The sequence below is a fragment of the Rhipicephalus microplus genome, chromosome 8 (genome assembly GCF_043290135.1).
Source record: "Rhipicephalus microplus isolate Deutch F79 chromosome 8, USDA_Rmic, whole genome shotgun sequence".
Lineage (NCBI taxonomy): Eukaryota > Metazoa > Arthropoda > Arachnida > Ixodida > Ixodidae > Rhipicephalus > Rhipicephalus microplus.
In genome coordinates this window covers 31,855,248-31,877,588 of record NC_134707.1, presented here as the reverse complement: position 1 = coordinate 31,877,588, position 22,341 = coordinate 31,855,248, and the positions used below count along the sequence as shown (strand labels likewise).

At 42.9% G+C, this 22,341-nt stretch overlaps 1 protein-coding gene across 1 annotated transcript in view; it reads left to right on the top strand.

Annotated features, from left to right (window-relative positions):
• The window catches only part of LOC142768914 (uncharacterized), a 50,251-nt gene that overhangs the window by 27,014 nt on the left and 896 nt on the right, over positions 1-22,341 (top strand). The window contains exons 5-7 of the mRNA XM_075871465.1: positions 10,730-10,788; positions 14,671-14,779; positions 16,643-16,708. Coding sequence (XP_075727580.1) covers positions 10,730-10,788; positions 14,671-14,779; positions 16,643-16,708 — 234 coding nt within the window. The remainder of the gene's footprint in view (positions 1-10,729; positions 10,789-14,670; positions 14,780-16,642; positions 16,709-22,341) is intronic.

The window sequence follows — 22,341 nt, the reverse complement described above, 5'->3', positions numbered from 1 at the left end:
ATATATATATATATATATATATATATATATATATATATATATATATAGGCAGGCATGGTGGTTGAGTGGCCGTAGCGTTGCATATAGTCCAGTAGATCCTCCGTGAGCGGTCACAACGTGGTTTATTTCGACGTTTCGGCCTAGAGTCTGGCCTTCATCCTGATGAAGGCCAGACTCCAGGCCAAAACGTCAAAATAAACCACGTTGTGACTGCTCACGGAGGATCTACTGGAGTATATATATATATATATATATATATATATATATATATATATATATATATATATATATATATATATATATATATATATATATATATATATATATATATATATATATATATATATATATATATATATATGTATATATATATATATATATATATATATATATATAATATATATATATATATATATATATATATATATATATATATATGCTGTCACCATGTCAAGACAGAGTTCTCTCCGCAGAGATGGAGACACCAGAAACAGGTCGGACTTTTTAATAAAACACTCGAGTGGGTTCTTCTTTTTAATCAATTTCATAGTCCTTCATGGCACATGCACAACTTGCATCGTCTTTCTTAGCAAGCACGTGCCATTTGCCTCCCTTCGAAAGAGGCATCGCCCGATGCGCAACTTAGACGCTCTACCAGGCGTATCAAGTAGTCGTGCCAACATGGCAACCGGGAGCTAATTAACTCGATAAATACTGTTTCAAACGCACGACGTGCACGACTTCGGGTAAATGCTTTTGGCGCTTAGAACTACGGTCAGTGTCGGGAACAACTTCGTAGTTCACGTCGTTCAAGCTTAGCGTGACGCTAGATGGGCCAAAGTAGCGTCTTAGCAGTTTTTCAGAAAGTCCACGTCAACGTATCGGAATCCACACCCAGAGCTTGTCGCCTAACGTGTAGCTAATGAACGTGTGTCAGGGGTTGTGCCGTTGTGCATCTTGATGCTGCTGATGGCCGATACTCACACGCGCGAGCTGTATGGCTTCCTCGGCGCGCTGAGTGAGTTCTTCGACGTCTACATGGATGTCATCACACTTATGCGGCAACATGGCGTCCAACATTGTCGTTACTTTGTGACCATAGATCAGACTGAACGGTGTCATTCTAGTGGTTTCTTGTCGAGAGGTATTAGAGGCTGAAGGCATGTACGCAAATATCTGATCCCAGTTTTATGTTCCGTGTCAACGCACATGCTGATGATGTCTGTGAGGGTCCTGTTGAGGCGCTCAGTCAGTCCATTTGTCTGCGGATGGTATGCAGTTGTTCTACGGTGAGCTGTACCGCTGAGTGTGAGAACCGACTCCAAAAGCTCTGCGGGGAAGGCAGGTCATCTAATGTGATCTCTGCTGTCGGAGCGCGATGCCGAAGGACGATGTTTTCGATAAAGAACTGAGCGGCTTCTGCTGCTGTGCCACGCTGCATAGCTTTAGTCTCCGCATATCGTGAGAGGTAATCGGTGGCCACAATAATCCATATGTTCTTTGTTGTGGAAGTGGGAAAGAGTCCCAGAAAATCCATTCCAATCTGGTTGAACGGCTTCGCTGGTGCTTCGACTGGATGTAAAAGACCAGCTGGCTTGCTGGGAGGCGCTTTGCGTCTTTGGCAGTTGGTGCAAGTTCGCACGTGATGGCTAACAGCAGCAGGTAACTTTGGCCAGTAGTACTTGCATCGTAGTCGGCACAATTTTCGGGTGTAGCATAAATAACCAGAAGTTGCTTTATCATGGCACGCTTCCATAGTTTCCTTTCGAAGAGAGGCAGGCACGACGAGCAAGTGCGGGTTGCCGGTCGGTGAAGAGTTTTTCTTATAGAGGAGATCGTTTCGCAAGCAAAAAGATGGCAGTCCTATAGAAAATAACCGTGTCACGTTTTTACGTTGTCCTTCTAAATATTCAATAAGTGGTAACAGCTCGGGGTCACTACGCTGCTCTCGTGCAATAGTGGCCGTGTTGAACACTCCCAAAAATGCGGCGTGGATGTTTTCGTTATCACGAGCGACAGCCTCCGCTGGTGACCGTGAGAGACAGTCGGCGTTGGTGTGCCTTTTCCTAGATTTAGAGATGATGGTCATGTCGTCGAACTCTTGAAGCCTTAGGCTTCAGCGCGCCAGACGGCCAGAAAGCTCTTTAGGTTAGTGAGCCAGCCCAAAGAGTGATGGTCGCTAACAACTTAGAAGGAGTGGCCGTACAAATATGGACGAAATATGATGACCGCCCACACCATGGTGAGACACTTCCCGGTAGTCGAGTAGTTCTTCTTCGTGCGAGAGAGAGTTCTGCTGTCACAGGCTATTGCTCTTTCACAGCCGTCTTGCCACTGCACCAGAACGGCACCCGGACCTACAATGCTGGCGTCAGTGTGCAGTGCTGCAGGGGCTTCCTGGTTGAAGTACGCAAGGACTGGAGGTGTTCGCAGGTGTTGTAGTAGTTCATTGAATGCCATTTGCTCTTGTTCCCCCGAAAATAAGTGGACCTCCTGACGTGGAAGTCCTGTCAATGGCACCGCAATAGATGAAAAGTCCTAGATAAATCGCCGGTAATAGGCGCACAAACCTAAGAAACGTCTCACGGCCTTTTTGTCGCGTGGGGCAGGAAAATGCGTGACGGCATCTATTTTGGCCGGGTCAAGTCGAACACCCACGTGACTGACGACGTGGCCCAGGAAGCTGAGTTCGTTGAAACCAAAATGTCATTTTTCGGTTTTAAAGTAAGGCCGTCCGAACGTATGGCTTGGAGGATGGTGAATAAACAGCTGAGATGTTCCTCGAATGTTGCAGAGAATACAATAACATCGTCCAGATAGACCAAGCATGTTTGCCACTTTACGCCTGATAGTAATGTCTCCATGAGACCCTGAAAAGTGGCTGGCGCTGAGCGCAACCCAAAAGGAAGCACCTTAAATTCGAAAAGGCCATCGGGCGTCACATAGGCCGTTTTTCACGATATCTCTCGTCGACTTCTGTATGCCGGTAGCCACTTCGGAAGTCTATTGAAGAGAAATAGCGCGCATGACGCAGCCGATCGAGTGAATCGTCTACGCAAGGCAATGGACAAACGTCTTTCTTCGTGACTTAGTTCAACTTGCTATAAATCAACACAAAAGCGCAGGCTGCCGTCTTTTTTCTTGACTAACACCACGGGGGACGCCCAAGGACTTTTCGAAGGTTGTATGACGTCATCCGCGAGCACCTTCTGTACTTGCTTTTGAATGTCCTCGCGTTTTTTTCGGAGCCACATGGAAGAGTTCAGCCGAATAGGTCACGTGTTGTCTTCAGTAGTGCTGTGGTACTTGGTAAATGGTGTTTGCTTTACCTTTGACGTACGCGAAAAGCAGTCTTCGAATTGGTGTATTAGTTCAAGCAGGCGCTTCCTATCCGAGGGCGGTAGCGTGAAGCAGATGTCCACTCACAAAGTTGTCGAGGCGGGGACAGTCGTGTCATCTGGTTGCAAAGCAAAACAATCTTTGGCTTGGTCTACGTCGTCGTAGTAGGCAATTGTGGTACCCTTCTGAATTTGACGGCGCTCATCGCTTAAGTTTGTGAGGAGCACTTCTACCTGTCCACCAGAAAGCGCCAGGACGCCCCTCGCGATGGAAATGCCTTGCGCGAACAAACGAACAAAAGAGCTCCACTATCACATCTTTATAGCGAAGCCACCCACTGGACACCGACACAAGGCAGCAGAATCTCGGTAGAAGCGTCACATCGTCGGCTATTCAGAAAATGGCCGCGTGGTTCGTCGCTGCTGTAGTCGGCATGCGGATGTGCGCAAAACGTCACCATACGTGGAGGAATGTTGATAACAGCGCCATGATCTTGAAGAAAATCCATGCCCAAAATTAGCTCTTTACAGCAGTTTGACAACAGGATGAAAGTGGCCACGAAGCTAGAATCCCCGATGCGAAGTCGAGTGGTTCAATTACCCGTGGGAGTGATCAGCTGACCACCAGTACTTCTTGTTTGCGGCCTTCCCCACGGTGTATTGATCTTTCTACGGCGGTCGGCGAGCTCTTGTCGCATGATGGCGCCAGTGCCGACCAGTGCTGTCCATCAATATATATATATATATATATATATATATATATATATATATATATATATATATATATATATATATATATATATATATATATATATATATATATATATATTATATATATATATGTCCCATTAGCAGCCATTGGCATGTACATTGAGCACTATCTGACAGGAAAAGGTTGCTACTTTATACTCGCTGGGCGTAACCTACTTGGTTTTAAAAAGGTTTAGCGAGCGTTGGGTCACAGTGCCATGAATACAGTGAACTAGTATATACCATGAACACGAGGTGGTTAAAGGTGGGAAGTAGACGGAAAGAGCAAGTCATAAGAAAGTGTGCGTGTGCCACCTCTCGTTTAGTCCTTGGAATGTCCGCTAGATGGCGGTGCTTCTATATGAGGAATATATGATAAAAAGATGCGAGATGTCTGTACTTGGAGTGTTGACGAGATGGACGAACGGACACACAGACAGATGCATGGATGGGCGCTTGTATGGACGCAGGGGTGGATGCAAGGACGAACGCAGGGACGGACGCACGAACAGACGTATGCACGGATGGGCGGATGGACGCATGGACTGTCACACAGACGGACGCATGGACGGACGGAAGCAAGAACGAATGGACGGACAAATGCTTCGCCCCAATCTCCATCAATCACTCCGTGGATATGCTGCCAATTTTGTTTTTGTCGTTTTGTGGACGCGACTCAATTACAAATACTCGAGTGGTATACTGAACTCAAGATGTGCCAGATTCTGCGCAGCTAAGAAAAAGACCCGAAACAAGAACAACAAAAAACCCTAGAAACACTAGAAGAGACCTAACAAGAGTCGCGTAAAAGTAGAAATTCAATAAGTTTTTCTTATGGAATCCATTCTTAATTATTGATTCCGCCAGAGCTTAAGACTTGTGGTCAACGCGTGCGCGGCGTTATACGGCTAAATGAAATCATTCACTGAAAACTTTATTGTAAAGTTGTTCTCTATTGCTATTGAAAGGATTGTCACTGAAAAAGGAAGAAGCGTTAAAACAATATTTTAGTATTTCACTCGTCGGAAGCATCGGCAATTACGAACAATAGCAGACATATACTTTTCATATTCGATTGAATGCATGTTGAACAGAGCATGAGTATCGTCACATTTTCATCCCTCAATGTGTCTTCTACTTCAGCACTCAACGGCGCAAAGTCATTAACAAAAGTGCATTATTGAATGACAAACACGCTATTTGAGAAGGTCACAATTCATAAAGTAATCGTGTTTGCTTGAAAAATATAAATATACTGAATAGCTTGACAAGTGACTGGAAGACTCTGCAAGCGATTCCTAGAAAAAAGAAGCCCCTTTTCACTTACTATATGCGTTAGGCAAACAGGCAACTGTCGTACATAACCTTTTATTACAGTCACATGCGGTTTTCTTGAACGTTGACTGGAATCTAAGCTTACATCTCAGGAAATATCACTGAATGAAGAACCAGTTTGCTTTCATTTCATGCAAATAACTATCACTGTGAGTCAATCGTCTCAGCCTCATTAGTTTCTGAAAACTGAACAATAGGTTCATGCGTATTTATGAATAAGTGCTTAGAAATATCCCTACAACTGTACTAGACAGGCATCCTAGAAGCAAAAAAGGACATCAATCAACTCAGCCAAGATGGCCGAAAGATTTGTTTTACTTAATGATATCACCGCGCTGCACTGCGTTATGTACAGACGAACCAAAGTTGTGATATAACCAGGTATCTGAAATATGCAGGATACCCAAAACATTTCCAACAAAAAAAAAAGGTGCTTCCGATGTTCAATCAAGTAGACGTGAACTCATACTTTAGTGTTCATAAAATTATACTTGCACTTTGCACTGTCAGTTCTTACCCATGCCACTCTTCAAGAACATTGCCAGGTTACACGTTATACCTCGAAATAGTAAAACGCAAGCTTGAGCACTAACAGCGTGAAGCGTTCCGACAAAATGAAGTTCGCAATACAAATTAAATGTATTAAAATAAACCTCAGTGCAGTTTTTTCATTCACGCATGCAAAATTGTGATTTTAACGTATGATGGTTTTGAGAATTGAATAGGGTATATAATAAACTGAAAAAATAGGGTTTGAACCACTGTTGTGGAGTCACCTCTCCGGAATCGAAATGAATCCGGAATCATTCCACATTTTCGTAACCCCGGAATGGAATGGCGATAAAATTTGGAGGAATAAAATGAAGCTCATTTTCCGTGGACCGCAATGAAAATATATTTTCGCCTTTGCCCGAAAACAGAGCACAATTTCTTCAACGCGCTCTTTTTCAAACTTCAAACAATAGTAAGTCAGACCCTCAAAATTAACACTTCAGCAGTATTTTAAAAAAACTTGGCTGATTACAAACATGGTACATATACAAGCAACGTATCGCCTGTAATTCTGTCCTGATATATAGACTGCGTTGCTCTGAAGTTCTTCTCTGTTTGCGTAACCGTGGCTCTGTGCCATGACATCCGTGTTGCGGAACGGCATGGTGGCGCTATGTCTATCCAACACCTGATTTTTTGCCTCTCAGTGTCGCCTCAGACGCCTGCTGTGCCCCCTTCCTTCACTTTGTTCTTGCTTCTACCGCCATCGGCGACTCAGGCGCATATTTTAAAGAGTGCTTCTGTAAGTTGTGGCACGTATTAAAGCCAATGTGATGCTTGTGTTTACCGCAAGATGTCGTGTACCAGCTACCGCGCAGCCTCGCCACATATTACGCCAAACTTTTTTTTTTAATACTCTCCCCCAGCCTACACATCTTTGTCTGCAAATCTATTGCAAAGGTCTGTAGGTCTACGCAGCGCACATTCGTAGACGATGAATTGTGTGTTGTGTCAACTGTGTTTGCAATGAACTGTTGTTCAAGGTGAACCATACAGGTAGAGAGATGAAGTAGACTTTTGAAAGCACAGATTTTGGTAGCCAGCCATAGCGGGCGATCCCTTGTTACCAAGCTTGCACCTCCCCGAATCCTTACCCGACCGTTGTCTAAGCCATCATTTTAGCATAAATGTATTCAAACTTGAACAATAGTAAAACTTTATTTGCTTAAAATTGCACTCCTAGAAAAAAGGCCTGCTAATTCACTAACCAAACACTAATCGTTTGCTTATCACAAAACGCACTACCTTCTTATTAAGTGAAGGTAGTAAATTGCTTATTAGTGAAAATTGCTAGTTTGAAAATTGCTTCGAAAATAGTGCTGATTTGAATAATTATACACTACTGAATTTTCAGTTCAGGGGCGTTTATATGTGCATGCACAATGCCCCATCAGTCAGTCAGTCAAGAACTTTAATATATGGTCCTGAGGAGTTTAAGCCACCAGGGTGCCCACGTGGGACATCCTAGCAGCCGCTACCGTAGGCGACGCCCGAGTCGGGGCGGGAACGTGGTGGCGTTCCGCCAGTTCTTGGGCCCTCTGGACTGCCTTAAGTTGGTTTCGGAGATTGGGGCTCCTGAGTGCCTCCTCCCAGTCGGACTCACTGGTGAGAGGTCCCTGAGGTAACGCGGGACATTGCCAGAGCATGTGCGCGAGTGAACAGTACACTTCTGTGCAATCTGGGCACTGTGAATTTATGTCTGAATTATAATGGCTGAGTCGGCCCCGTGATGGGTACGATCTCGTTTGTAACATTCTAAAGGCTACTTCTTGCGCGCGTTCGAGTTTTGAATGGGGTAAAGGGTATCGGCTTCTGTTGTGTCGGTAGTGGGAGGTAATTTCATGGAAGGTGAGTAGTGGGTCATTAAACTGCACGTCTGGGCCCAGCTCTTCGGTGGCTGATTGATCGTCACGGTGGGTCAGTTCTCGTGCTCGATCATGAGCCATTTCGTTGAGGTTGGGTTGTTGTGGGTGAACGTCTTTGCCCATGTGGGCAGGGAACCAAGAGAGGTAGTGCGAGCCCGTATATTTCCGTGTTTGTAAAATGCGGGCTGCTTCTGGAGCGATGTTGCCGGTTTCGTAAGCCCGAATGGCGGCGCGAGAGTCTGTGAAGACATTAGTGAGCGAGGGGTCGGTCATCGCTAAAGCTATAGCAACTTGTTCGGCTATGGCGCTTGTTGATAGCCTAACCGAGGCGGCTGAGCGTAGGGCTCCGTCGCCATCTACTACCGCGAGTGCGAAAGAGGAGGAGTTACCGTATTGCGCTGCGTCGACGAATGCGGTAGAGTTGCGATTCGCGGCGGTACGGTTTAGGATCGCGCGAGCGCGGGCCAGCCGTCTGCCTTCGTTGTGTTGTGGGTGGACATTTCGCGGAAATGGGGTTACCATGTAAGTAGCTCGGACAACTCTGGGGAGGGTTACTGCGCGTTCAAGGCAGGGGTGTGGGGACATGCCGGCCTCGCTTAGAAGTCGGCGGCCTGCCTTGGAGGAGGAGAGGCGGATCACTTGGGCCGTGGTCTGGGCCTCGATCACTTCATCGATGCCGTTGTGCATGCCTAGTTGGTCGAGACGGGAAGTGCTCGTGTTTTGAGGCAAACCAAGGACTTGTTTAATGCTTTTGCGCATGAGTGTGTTTAGTTTCGTCTTTTCTACCTTCGTCCAGTTGTGGGCAGAGGCGACGTAATTGATGTGACTCATTAGGAACGCGTGGTATATGCGCAGAAGGTTGGCCTCTCCAAGGCCTCGTCTACGACCCGAGACTCGCTGAATGAGTCGGAGCATGTTCTCGGTTTTAGCTGTGATATGTTTAATTGTTCTTGCATGACAGCCAGTGGCCTCGACGAGGAGGCCGAGAATGCGTATGGAGTCCACGCGGGGTATTCGCTGCCCATCTTTGGCGTGTAGCGCTATGGGTAGATCACCTAAGGGTGTTAAGTTACGAACGCCTTGGCGAGATTGCCGGTACAGTAGCAACTCTGATTTTGTGGGCGACAAACGAAGTCCAGTGTTTTTTAAGTAGGCTTCTGTGGTATTGAGAGCAGTTTGAAGGGCTTGCTCCAACTCCGCCAATGAGCCTCCCGGGCACCAGATGGTGATGTCATCTGCGTATATAGCATGGTTTATGTTTGGGATCTCGCGGAGTTTGTCAGATAGTCCCTTCATTACTATGTTAAAAAGGAGTGGAGAAATGACTGCCCCTTGTGGTGTCCCGTTGGAACCTAATGTGTAAGTGTCGGATGTAAGTTGCGATAAATGCAGCTGAGCTTTTCGATTTTGCAGAAAAGAACGAATGTACGCCTGGAATCTTTTACCGAGACCAAGGCTGGCAATGGATTCCAGTATAAAGCGGTGTGAGACGCTGTCGAATGCTTTAGTGAGGTCTAGGGCGAGAATGCCACGAACATCTCTCGTTTTTGAGTCGAAGATCTGTTTCTTTAGTAATAGCATGACGTCTTGTGTTGAAAGGTGCGGACGGAACCCGACCATGTTGAACGGGAAGAGTTCGTGATCCTCTATGTAGCGCGATACACGATTTAGGATGACATGTTCAGCTGCTTTTCCTATGCATGAGGTTAGGGAAATCGGGCGTAGATTGTCGAAGTTGAGTGGTTTACCTGGCTTTGAGAGAAGGATTACCGTGGCCGTGCGCCATTGTGCCCCATCAAGATAATAAATTATAGAAGTATATATATGATAGTAAGCGAAGTGCAATTGTCCACGTAGAATAATTGGTGGCTGCTAATTACTTCTTGTAATTACGATGGCAACTACGCATGACCACAGCATGCATAGACGCATGAGCAAATCATAGACGAGGACACACACGCAAATGCGTACGCAGGATTGTTTGTAATAGCACAGTGCGTACTATAATAAAAGCCATAGAATTCAGAGAAATATTGTGTGTTTTTTGTACACATCATCTTTTTCCATTATTTATATCAGTATCATCACTTAGCACGAATTTATATTTCCAGAGTAATCGACAAAAGTAAGAATGGTCAAAATGTTTCTTGAGATTGTCACGACTACTGCAAGATATACGGTGGTGTTAACGAGAAATCTGGCATCTACATGGCATAGTTACTTAGTTAAAACAATCAAGAAACCATCCCTGGTTAGTAACCGCCGACAGTTTAAGCTTTACCAGCGGTTGGCCAGGTAAAGAGATGCCACGAAGGTAGTAAAATACGCTCAAAACAAATAAATGCATTCGTTGCCAACTGTTTACTAACTTCTTTCAAGATTGTGTTGACCATGCAAGTACCATAAGTAGCATGAGAACTGCCTCTATGGCAAATACTTGTGTGGGTTGACTGCACGAGGTAAGTCACCAAGCTACTATCCCTGGACTGTGGTAACGTGTTTAGCGTAGTTTTGCAGTTTTTATGCATCTGGTGAGATCAGATTTGTGTTGCTACAATTATTCTTAGCTCTATGAAGCTATCAAGATATACGTTTTCTACGTTAAGGAACTGTAGGACTGATATTGACATGTCTAGCCGTTCTCAGAGTGTGAATGGGCTAAGTTTTTTAAATCGATGAAATTGAAAACAATGCACTCATAGCAATTTGCAATTTACCGAAATGGAATCGGAATGGAATGGAGGTGCGCAATCCGCAACACAGGTTTAAACAGTGTTGTATAGAATTCCGCAATGAGCAGCTCTAGTGTGGCAAAACGTTGCCGCACTAGAGAAATTAAACTGGAGCACTAGAGCAAATCATATGCATGGCACTGTTTTTCTGTTTCAGGACCCCGTATATGTTCAGTGGTACCTTTCTTACCACGATTGGTAGAGCTGGTCAGTCAGGTACGCAAGCATTTTTGCTATATTATTTCAAGCGAGTAATTATTGATTATTTGTGAGATTTAATTATTATTTACATACTATATCTACGAGAAAACTTTGTAGGCGTAATTCCATTACACTTTGACTTCTAAAACAAGAAAGTATTTTCAGATAGAGAGAGCTGCTGATTGGCGAAGCAACTTTCTAGATACAGTGAAACTATGTGTTTGCTTGAAGGGCAGCGTGAAATTTTTTTATAACTTGTGTATTTTTGAAAGGACAAATATGTGACTTGCAATAGCTTCCAGTTTTTGAAAACCTGAAAGTACTTTTTGATGTTTTGTATGTTATCGAATTTTCGCTACTATTTAAAACTTGCACATATAAGAGAATGCAAAATACATGCTACCCTATTCGATTGTTCAAACGTCTGGCCTTGTCTTCCCTTTGTATACATACACACACAGTGAAAGCCTAATGAGCCTACGGACATTTCATAATTTTTAAGTGTACCAAAACCAGCAAAACAGCTGGTCCTGATACGGAAGTCATTACATATAGGTATTGTGGGTCGTGCTATTGATAAATTCAAAAATGGGGCTCGTGTCAAGCCGACATTTCGACGAGCGGACTATCGAATTACCGGAAGCAGTGGCACACCATTTTTTAGTAGCAAGACACAGTTCCAACGATCTCAAACTTGAACTTCCGCTCGGCAAATGACAGAAAAAATACAGAGTCGAACTTTATGCACAAGTTCAGTAAACTCCAGCAGCCGGTATAAACGTTCCTTTAGGGACTCTTCTATTCATTCGATATGCTACATACACAGAAAAAACCACTAGGAATTAAAACTCCCGTGTTGGCATTTCAAACTTGTCATTGGGAACTTCTGACAACCGGTTCAAAAACCAGGACTCAGCGACACGTGTACATTCTCACCTCTTCACCACTTCCTTATTTTTTTTTTCTTCACGGAGTTCCTTCTTCACTCATACCTTAGCCTCCTATATTTTTCTTGCCTGCCGGATGAGCGCGAAACGCCCATCATCTATGTTTGCGCCGCCTACGTAGGGTTCAGGGACTTTGTACTTGGCATTTGAAATCAACAACTTTGGCGTTTACTAATTTCGAAGGCTACGTCTTGTAGTGAAGGGGTTGCCTGCTGAATGAGCGCGAAACGCCCGTCATATAAGGCTGCGTCACTTACGTAGGGTTAATTTTCATTACGTTTACGTTTGTAATTTGTACGACCAGACCACATGGGGAGCTCATTTAAGTAGCTTTCACGCGGTACTTTGTAGTGACCGTGGTACAGCCGATGTAAAAATTTCAAGCGAGATACAGTTCTTCGATGAGCTGGAGTTTTTTTTTTTCCTGTCGCGAAGAACAAACACACTGGAGAAATGCAAGTGTATAATACGTATAGTTTCACATTACCTAGTATGCGCATCACCTGTAACGTAATATTCTACATATAGCACAGAGAAAGGAATGAGATAAAATATAGAAGTTTATGAAGAGAAATTCGGAATACGTGGCCTTTAATATATTGTCTGAAGATATCAAGTAATGAAAGGGTTTATTGTTGGCAGATATTAAGTAAGGAAGCGTTTGCAACGTACGTTTTAGGAACTTCAGCTATTGTAGCCACTGGGCGACCAGAGTCTCATATGATCAAGCAGGGCGGACGTTTCCTAACTGGCTTTAAAAATGGTCAATCACAACTTGATTACGAAATCGTCCTTCCATTTTTTTGTTTGTAAGGAATCTTTGTTCCAATAAACTACGACGAGGCATTGATCGGTGTGCTGAACGATGAAGGTTACAAAATATTCATCAGGGTTGTACGAAAAGAACAAAATGCGTAATGTAATACTGCAGAAGTAATTACAGCGCTGTTGAGCATTCGTTTATCTAAGCAGTGGCGAAAAATATTCAAGGAATATAGGGTCGCAATAGTTCTGTGTAGCTTTGCCATGATGTGGGCTATTTATTTTCTCGTTAAGACAGCTGAACTGAAAGTTAACAAAAAGAGGAGGCCAAATATGATCCTTTCAGAAGAAGCATCTGTGCAATATGTGTGCTGAAGTATAACGCTCGATAAGCTGAAGATTGAAGATGCATTGTGCGTTTTAAACACAAAGCAGACTCTTTTGACTTGTAAAACAAAAAATAGGTAGTGATGCATAGCTTGTGTGCAGATGCAATATATAATTTCAATCACGCATTCTTAAGATTGAGGAATTACTTCCGGAGTATAGACCTCATGTGAGTTAGAGCGCAAGGAAGTGGGCTGTGTAAAATTCAATTATTTGACATTTAGCTGATACTGTCGAAAAGGTGTCTTACTCAACACACTGGCTAATGCAGTTTTGATACTAGGCATCCAGTGCTGAATTTTTTTTGCTTGATTATATGATGATTCCCACCTATGAAACCAGTTATCTAGAAATGATACACAACTGCATCTATCTTAATTGTAGTCTGTGTTCATTCAGTGATAAATGCACAAGGTAAACACTCCAGATGAACTCTTTTCAATTATTTCTGGAATCGGCAGCTTCGTGGCACAAGCAAAAAACATTTGTATATTAAAGCAAACATTTTCTGCTTACTTGGGCGGCATTAGAAACATATCCAGGTAGACAATAGTGGTCTTAGAGCGAAACACACAGGGATAGGGGCATACGAAACGTAAGTTTTCTTCGCGTGCCACGTCTGTACTTAATTTCTCTATATCTCTTTTTCGTGTAAGTGGATATCTAATTTGGCGCATATACACACGACTTGCCCAGGTAACCTGGAAGCCGCGGTTTTGTTCCTCTGTAGTGTAACTCTAGCTATTTATTATTTATTCTAATTGGCTACGATTGGCGGGAAATCCGGGAAATTGTTTACTACTGTAGCGAACAGAAAACACTGTTCAGGGAACTGCAAAAGACTGGCACCACCAATTCCTTCCACCACTAACTGATCTCAATACCATCGTCAAGATGCCGTATTGCCTACGCATTCAAGACCGAAGCGGTTTCCCGACATGCATCTTTAGGGACACTCCTTCGTGATATCTGACATTTTGCTTCGTTCTTCCTGACCAACGTGGCATATAAACTAGAAGTTTATCCAAGGGAGAATATCCATCCTTTACACCTCGTCAGAATGAATCTTCATTTAGAGGACTAATGAATAGCATTGCAGTGATTCACATCTTCGCCTTTTCACACACAGAGCTCTCCTCAATGACTTTCATGAAGAATGCCGGTTTAGATTGGTTTTTTTCAAGGTTTGCTTTATTCAAGGCAAAATTGAACAAAATTGCCTTGGGGGACACGACTAAAGGCTAAGTAAATGCCTGACTTGGTCGTGCCACCCTGGCAGCAAAGCAGAAACATACCGCAAGTACAGTACGCAGAAAATTATAACATCACGTGTTATCTTACACGGGTACCATAGTCGAACAGGAACTTCCAGAAGTGTGAATAAAAGAATAGAAATTTAAACAGTCCTTATTCGAGCGGTGAAAAATACAAACAAATGCATATTTTCTATCAAATAAATTAACAAGAGACATCTTGACTAGGAAATCGAGTTGCTCTAGAAGACAAATTAGAGTATAATAAACAACAGGCAAAGGGATAATAATGAACAAGGTGCAACGAATACAAAAACATCATTAGCTACAAATTTCAAAAATCAAGAATCAAGATTGTTAACGTGTTGTTCTAGTGCATATGACATCTTCGTGAGAAAAGCGTTTTGATGTTTTGTAATGGTTTAGAATCGCTATGTGGTAGTACGTATACGCGCTGCATCAGTGGGGCTGTCACTGTTGCACAACTTGCGTCAGATGTGATACAAACTTTATGTGCTCTCAAGTTCAATGTAACTTCTTTTATGCAGACTTTGAGACCAATAACACGTTTTGCTCCAACGATACCAGCGGCGCGGTCATTCGACATAACCTGACGAATGACGGTTATCACACAACAGTGAAGGCAACAGCGATTATGTAAGTAACAATGTAAGCTCAGCACAGTCAAGAAGCTATGTTTATGAATCGAGTGACATTACTTATTTTAGGAAGTTTAGTTACACATTTGATAAAGAGAGGTCTTTAAGCGATATATTTGGAAAACCTGTGAAATGGTCTATCACTGCATAATTTCTTTCGAATACTGAAAAGAGCACATTTTACGTGAAAAAAAAAAACTGCAGTGGGCACAATAGATTTTAATGATTGTGTTGTCTTTTGATAAAGTTTTTCGGTCAATTTGCAGTGGTTGTAAGTTTTAGTTCTTAAAGGATGCTGCTTACGTGCATAAAAGACGAAGACGCCGTAAAAGACAATGCCTTTATCGAACGGAAATAAACGTTCTCCAATATAAACGCTGGAGCGCAAGACAACTCTGCAGCCTATTTTTTAGCTTATGTCTCTTGACTGTACTGAACAGTGTCTTTTCGGCCCGAACATTGCATAAAAACAAGCACAAATCAAAGCACTCGAAGATCTTGTTTCATGAATAATAACGAGCAAGTGCTTTCGGGCAATTCCCAAAGCAATTCTTTCAAAATCCATTTACTGTGAATAAATATACTTGACACAATTTCTCACAACAGGAGACAAATCTAGACGTGGGTAGCAAAGTGCTCACTTTGTCTCGTTTGATTTGCTTATTCATTACTTAGAATTACATCGCCGTCGCATATTAGTATAATGATTACGACAGAAGTTTGTCCTCGAGGTGCATCTCGGATGAGAGGCTGATAAAGCAGTTTCTTGCAAAGTGGAGATAATCTATCGACGCATTCATAAACATATAGAATCTGCGACTGTATGGCACACATAGAAAGCAACTGCTACATCCTCTCTCAAACTAGTTTGTGCAAAGCTCAAGGATGAACTGGCTTCCAGTTTTACATTATTCATTCTATCATTTCCTTACCTTGTATCGTATCTTAGCTTTATCTTGCTTATATCAGCTTATGTTTGTGCCCCTGTGAAGACGTCCCCTTATCAACATAAAATGTCTTAGCCGGGGCCATTTATTGCCCTTCTGAAAATTATTTTTATGATCTTTGTGTCCCACATTTCATATGACTTCGCGACTATTGTAAATTTAGTTAGGATGTTCTGAGATTATCACTCACTTTCTTTCAAGTTCGACAATTTTCAGTATAACAAATATATACTTCCCTTTTTTAAGCTTTTCTTCAAAATAATATTAACCTAATTCTATGTCTCCCTGATTGAACATTCTCAAATGCTTTGTGTTTTGACGATGACTTCTACTGCAGAAGACGCGAAATCTAGCATGGTATGACGCTCAGCAGTTGTATCCACACTATTCAGATTAGGAAATGATTAGGGTAAGTAACTTCATTGACAAAAAGACTCGCCAAATATGCTTTGTCTCTTCCAGTCTCCCGTGAAGTCTTAATTCCACTTAATAATATTCGAGGTTAAAATGATTCCAGGACGACCACAGAAATGTTGTGACACGCGATGCTATGTTCACCTCACCATACGGCGATACAATGCCACCGCAATGTGACGTCATCCTCTGATAGTATGTTGCATCGCTTGTGTTGATGAAGACGCCAAGTGTCACTTTCACGTTTGATAGCTCATCGAAATGTAATCGCGCATCAAAATAGCATTAACATACACAAACGTTTAAAACGAGCAGCCTGATAAACTTTTGCCATTCAGGATATTCCCTCACATCTGTTTTATAATGCTATCTATTTTGATAAAGTATCGTCAAGTATTAAAAAGGTCTCGGACACTTGCTGTCTGCACAGTTTGAACTGTCACATTAAGTTTTAAGTCCGTGATGAAAACGCTGATTCTTACATTGCATTTATTCTGCAGATTTGGTTCATTGCACTTCATGTTTTTCAATGATTCGGACATCCGGGAAATGAACAAGACCTTTTCGTATGTATATGTTTAAAAAGTTTGTTTACCTCACTTAGTATATAGGTTTGGTATACATCGTTACACAAATGTAAAGTGTTGTTCGAGATATTTAGTTACCAGCCGATACCTATGAAATCGCTTGTGAGGGCTCAAAATACGTGCATAACTGTGGTATACAAAGTAAAGAAGGGTAAACAACGAACACGTCTATCAGGCTCAAGTAAACTTCACATGATGAACTGGCAATCGCAATAAATAGAAGTGTGACTTGACAGGTGACCTTCATGCACAATTTTTCTGCATAGCAGATTCAAGAAGTTTGTTGTGTGCAATAATTAAGGTAGTCTTATGTCGGACCCTGGCAAACATCAAGGCAAACAAAGCTGGCGTGCACCTGTCATTCAAAAAGTGCTACCTGAGGTCGTTGTTATTCGCGGCCGCAAGGCACCCCATTTTCCTTTTAGGCGATAATGAACCGGTGTTCAGCATGCCAGAGGGCACCTGGTATTCAACCGCGGTCGGGCTTTAAGAAAACCAGCGAGCATGCCGCGAAGACCTTTTTCTTGCTGGTGGCTCACGGCGAGGAATAGAGCTGCAGGACACCTAGCTATAGAAGTATATGGCATCTCTGTGTTCAGAGGCCAAGCCTTTAGCGTTTGTAGGTGTTGTTGACAGCAGCAGCCACAACTTCCAAGGTAATCAAGTTTCATGGGTCTAGCTGTCCTTCGCACTCTCGCATTTCGCTTACATTCCAGCAATTGAGTCGTCAGGACGTGGGGCGTGCGGCGCACTGGGGTTTACTTAGAAATTTTCCTCCTACCCCTCATCAAGGTATATATTGTGGGACCCTTTACTACATTTCTAGTGACAAATCCTTGTGCAAGCAACAAACCGTATTGGCGGGAGCTACTGATACCGGTCTAAAGGGGCTGATGGTATCTCCGCTGGTCGCCTCCATCCTCCGACTCAGATGTGAACGGAATCAGCGTCGCTCGCACGCTAAGTCAGAGTACAAACACTCAAGCCGATCGCCAAACTCGTTGTCGGAAGAAAACCGGTACATGAGACCTCGTGCCTACAGCGAAAACTAGTTTTCTAGCAAATGTCAAGCAACAGCTTCTTATGCTCTCAAACAAAATGGCCGGCGTTAGGAAAGCAAGCCGTCCACAAGGGAACGCTCAGCTATGTGAATTACTCGTCGCAGGCACGTCTTATGTGTTTATCGCCACCATAACTTTCACCACGGGTCTTTTGGTAGGTTGACAAAGGAGATGGCTTAGCGCTTGAACAGGCTATACTTGACACACAGACAAATATGCGCCTATGCCAGATGACCTGATGATTTCATATGATTTCGCCACGACTACCACGCTGCTTCTGATCGCCTCACACGTAGTGCCCGCCCTGCTTTGTCTAAAGGGCTCCTAGCAGCTCAGAGCGCTCCACAAGAGGATATAGAGTTTTTAAAAAAATCAGCCGAACGCGAGCCCACGCTTCCCTCCAACTCTGTATACGATGCCGCTCGCGAGACCCGAAATGACCAGCCGAAGATGCCCTGAGCGTTGGCCAACTTTCAGGTATAAAAGCTTGAGGCTATTTTCATTCTTGCTATCTTTCTACGAAACTAAATTTCTTTCCTCCCTCGCACGATGCACTTTTGACACAACAATGTGCTAGGGTTCTGGTGGTGAGGCCATCTAGCGTTTACGAGACTCGCTGGAGCTGAGTCGTAGGATTACTCAAAAACACTCAAGTCATTTGACCCACGACCGGAAGAGGGTCCAATTAAAAATAATTTCTGAATATTTGATATTACTGAGACCACGTAAAAGAAGTATTGTTTATTATACACATTCAAAAATGCTACTCGATGGAATCTATAGGTTTGTGGAGCTCATTCTACTTGTTGGATTTGGATTACTTAACTCCCAAGCAATATTATGAAAGAAAACCTCAAGCTGTTGTTTGAAATATGTCTTAGACAACGTTAAAGTGTATTATTATCTTAAAATTCCTTTTGTTGATAAAAGCGTATAGAAATTTGTAATGTTCTGCCCCAATTAGGGGGCGCATCATTTCAAGCACCAGGTGACCTTCTGCTTGCGTGCAATCACATTGGCATTCCTATAACACCCTTGCGAAGCAAGCGTTGCTGTACGCATGCAGAATATGACAGGAGCAGACACAATCGACATTGGCAACACCCTTCGTCTTCGATTTGTCGCAAACAACAAAAAAGCTACTCTTCTAAAAAAGTGAACGACGACAACCAGGTCCGAATTTGTTCGCAAGATATGGAATGTTGTTGCATGACCACACTTAAAACGCAAATCTGAACTTAATTTTTATTGAAACTTGAACCCCCTCGTTCTTAACCTCTATGTATATGTTCGAAACTAAGTCATTTTTTTTCTTTTCACGTTAGCTTATTTGCTTTTTGCAATGCAATGTAGAGGTCCAATAATTCACTTTATCCTTTTTGGTGCCTGCTTTGTTGCACAATAGACAGTTATTCCCTTTTTTCACTTTTTTGTGGTAAAACAATGACAAAAGCATACACATCTTCATAAGAAAGCGAGTTGTAGGCATGATTAAGACATGTTCCTGTAGCTAAAAGGTTAACTCCGATGACATTCCCCGCTCAATAATTTTTCCCCAATTAATCGAGTTCTAACACAAACTTACTTGAGGACAGGTACTCGGCTCTTATCGAGGAAACCAGTGTTAGCGTTGACGCAATGAATGATAATCTGACGAGTATTATTATGAAGTGTGCAGTGGAAGTTGGAAGTACGGCACTTAGGCAGGACACTGGCAAGCTGTCTAAGAAGACGAAGAACCTCATTAAAAAATGCCAAAGCATGAAAGGCTCTAGTGCAACCGACAACATAGAACTGGCAGAGCTTTTGAAGGTGATTAATAGGCGTAAGGTACTCGATGTAAGAAGGTATAACATGGAGAGAATTTAACACGCTCTGAAAAACGGAAGAAGCGTCAAAGCAGTCAAGAGGAAACTTGGGATAGGCAGAAATGGGATGGGTGCACTAAGGGACAAAGAAGGCAAAATAACTACCAATCTGGATAGGATAGTTGAAATAGCGGATGAGTTTTACAGAAACCTATACAGTAGCCGAGATAACCTCGACCTTAATACTATAAGATCTAGCAGTAACCCAGATGACACCCCACCACTAATGATAGAAAAAGTGAGAAAAGCCTTGGAAACCAAGCAAAGAGATAAGGCTGCTGGTGAAGACCAGGTAACATCAGATCTGCTGAAAGATGGAAGACAGATTGTGTTAAGAAAACTAGCCACCCTGTTTACGAGATGTCTCCTGACGTGAACAGTACCAGAGTCTTTGAAAAACGCTAACATCATCTTAATACATAAGAAAGGAGATGACAAGGACTTGAAGAATTACAGGCCGATCAGCTTGCTCACCGTAGTATACAAGCTATTTACAAAGTTAATTGCTAACAGAGTTAAAAAAACATTAGAATTCCATCAACCAAAGAAAAAGCGTTATTTTGAACAGGCTACTCAAGAATTCACCACATTCATACCATCAATCGCGTAATAGAGAAATGCTCAGAATATAGCCAACCACTATACATAGCCTTCATAGATTACGAGAAGGCGTTTGATTCAGTAAAATTATCAGCAGTCATACAGACACTGCGTAATCAGGGCGTTGATGAAGTATGCATAAACATTCTGGAAGAAATACACAGAGGATCAACTGCGGCCATATTGCTTCATAAAGAAAGCAACAGCATACCAATCAGGAAGGGTGTAAGGCAGGGGGATACAATCTCCCCAATGCTACTTACCGCGTGCTTACAGGTGGTTTTCAGAGGCCTAGACTGGGAACAGTTGAAGATAAGAGTTAATGGAGAGTACCTTAGTAACCTGCGCTTCGCCGATGACATTGCATTGTAGAGTAACTCGGGGGACGAATTGCAACTCATGATTACGGAGTTAGACAAGGAGAGCAGAGAGGTGTGTCTTAAGATTAATCTGCAGAAAACGAAAGTAACGTACAACACCCTAGAAACAGAGCAGTGGTTCGAGATAGGTAATAGTGCACGTCAGGTTGTAAAAGACTATGCCTACTTAGGGCAGGATATAACCGCGGAGCCGAACCCCAAGATTGAAGTAACTCGAAGACTAAGAATGGGGTAGAGCACATTTGGCAAGCACTCTCAAATTATGATAAATAGATTGCCACTATCCATCAAGAGGAAACTATATAACAGCTGCATCTTGCCGGTACTTAGCTACGAAGCAGAAACTTGGAGACTTACAAAGAGGGTTGAGCTTAAATTGAGGACGACGCAGCGAGCAATGGAAAGAAAATTGGTAGGTGTAACCTTAAGAGACAAGAAGAGAGCAGAGTGGATTAGGGAACACACTGGGGCTAAGGATATCATAGTTCAAATAAAAAAAACGAAAGGAATGGGGCCGGGAATGTAGCGCATAGACAGGATAACTGCTGGTCATTAAGGGTAACTAACTGGATTCCCACAGAAGACAAGAGGGTTAAGGGGGACAGAAGGTTAGGTGGGCAGATCAGATTAAGAAGTTTGCGGGTATAAATTGGCAGCAGCAAGCACACGACCGAGTTGAGTGGTGGAACGTGGGAGAGGCCTTTGCCCGTTCAGTGGACGTAGTGTCAGCCTTGTGATGATGATGATGAACACAAACTTGAAAAAACTATCGTGTTTTTGACTTAGTTAAGAACTGTGGGGTCGAAGACCCCAACGAAAGTGTAGTGGTGCTTCGTAACCATTAATATATATATATATATATATATATATATATATATATATATATATATATATATATATATATATATATATATATATATATATATATATATATATATATATATATATATATATTTCTTGTTTCCGGAAATCACTGTGTATGTCACTTTGTCACTAACCAAGAACCATGCAATGCAGTACATGGGTTCATTGGACAAGAGTTGCTGTAGACAGGCCTCCGTTATTTCAGCTACTTATTTAAGTATACGGTATCGGTAGACGCTCTCACCCCATACTGCGGTGATGACTTCATCGGCAACCACTTGTGAGTGCGCACTACAACATTGCCGTGGCTAGCCACCATGGGTCCGGTCAGCTCGTCCCTTTCTCATACTCTCCTGTCTAGTACAGTCTTTTTTCCCCACTGTGCTTCACGTTTGCGCTTTTCGCCTTCGTTTGCTTTAGTGGTTCCGATGATGCTGACAGCGCTCAGTGCATCCACGGGTGGCTGAAATTGGTGCTCTATAATTTGTTTAAAATGAGTGAACTTTTGTCCGGCAAAATATATCAAAATGTGAGTCAAAAGAAACGTTCCACACAGTGTCCTTTCGACCAACGCACGTATTTTCGTAAGCTTCACAGAGCAACCTACTTTATAGGGCTCGTGAATGAGGAGAAGAAGAAGAGGAACGTCTTTATTCACAAAAGCATGAATGAGAAACATGCGTTGCCCAGTCTCAAAAAGCGCGAACAGGCGTTACGTATTGCTGACGCTCACCCCGCGGCCCACTACACTATATACACGTCCACCTTCTTTCGTCTTTATTCGTTTATTGCCGACTCCTTCGACTGCGACTACCCCCAATTTCATGAACTGGCGCCTG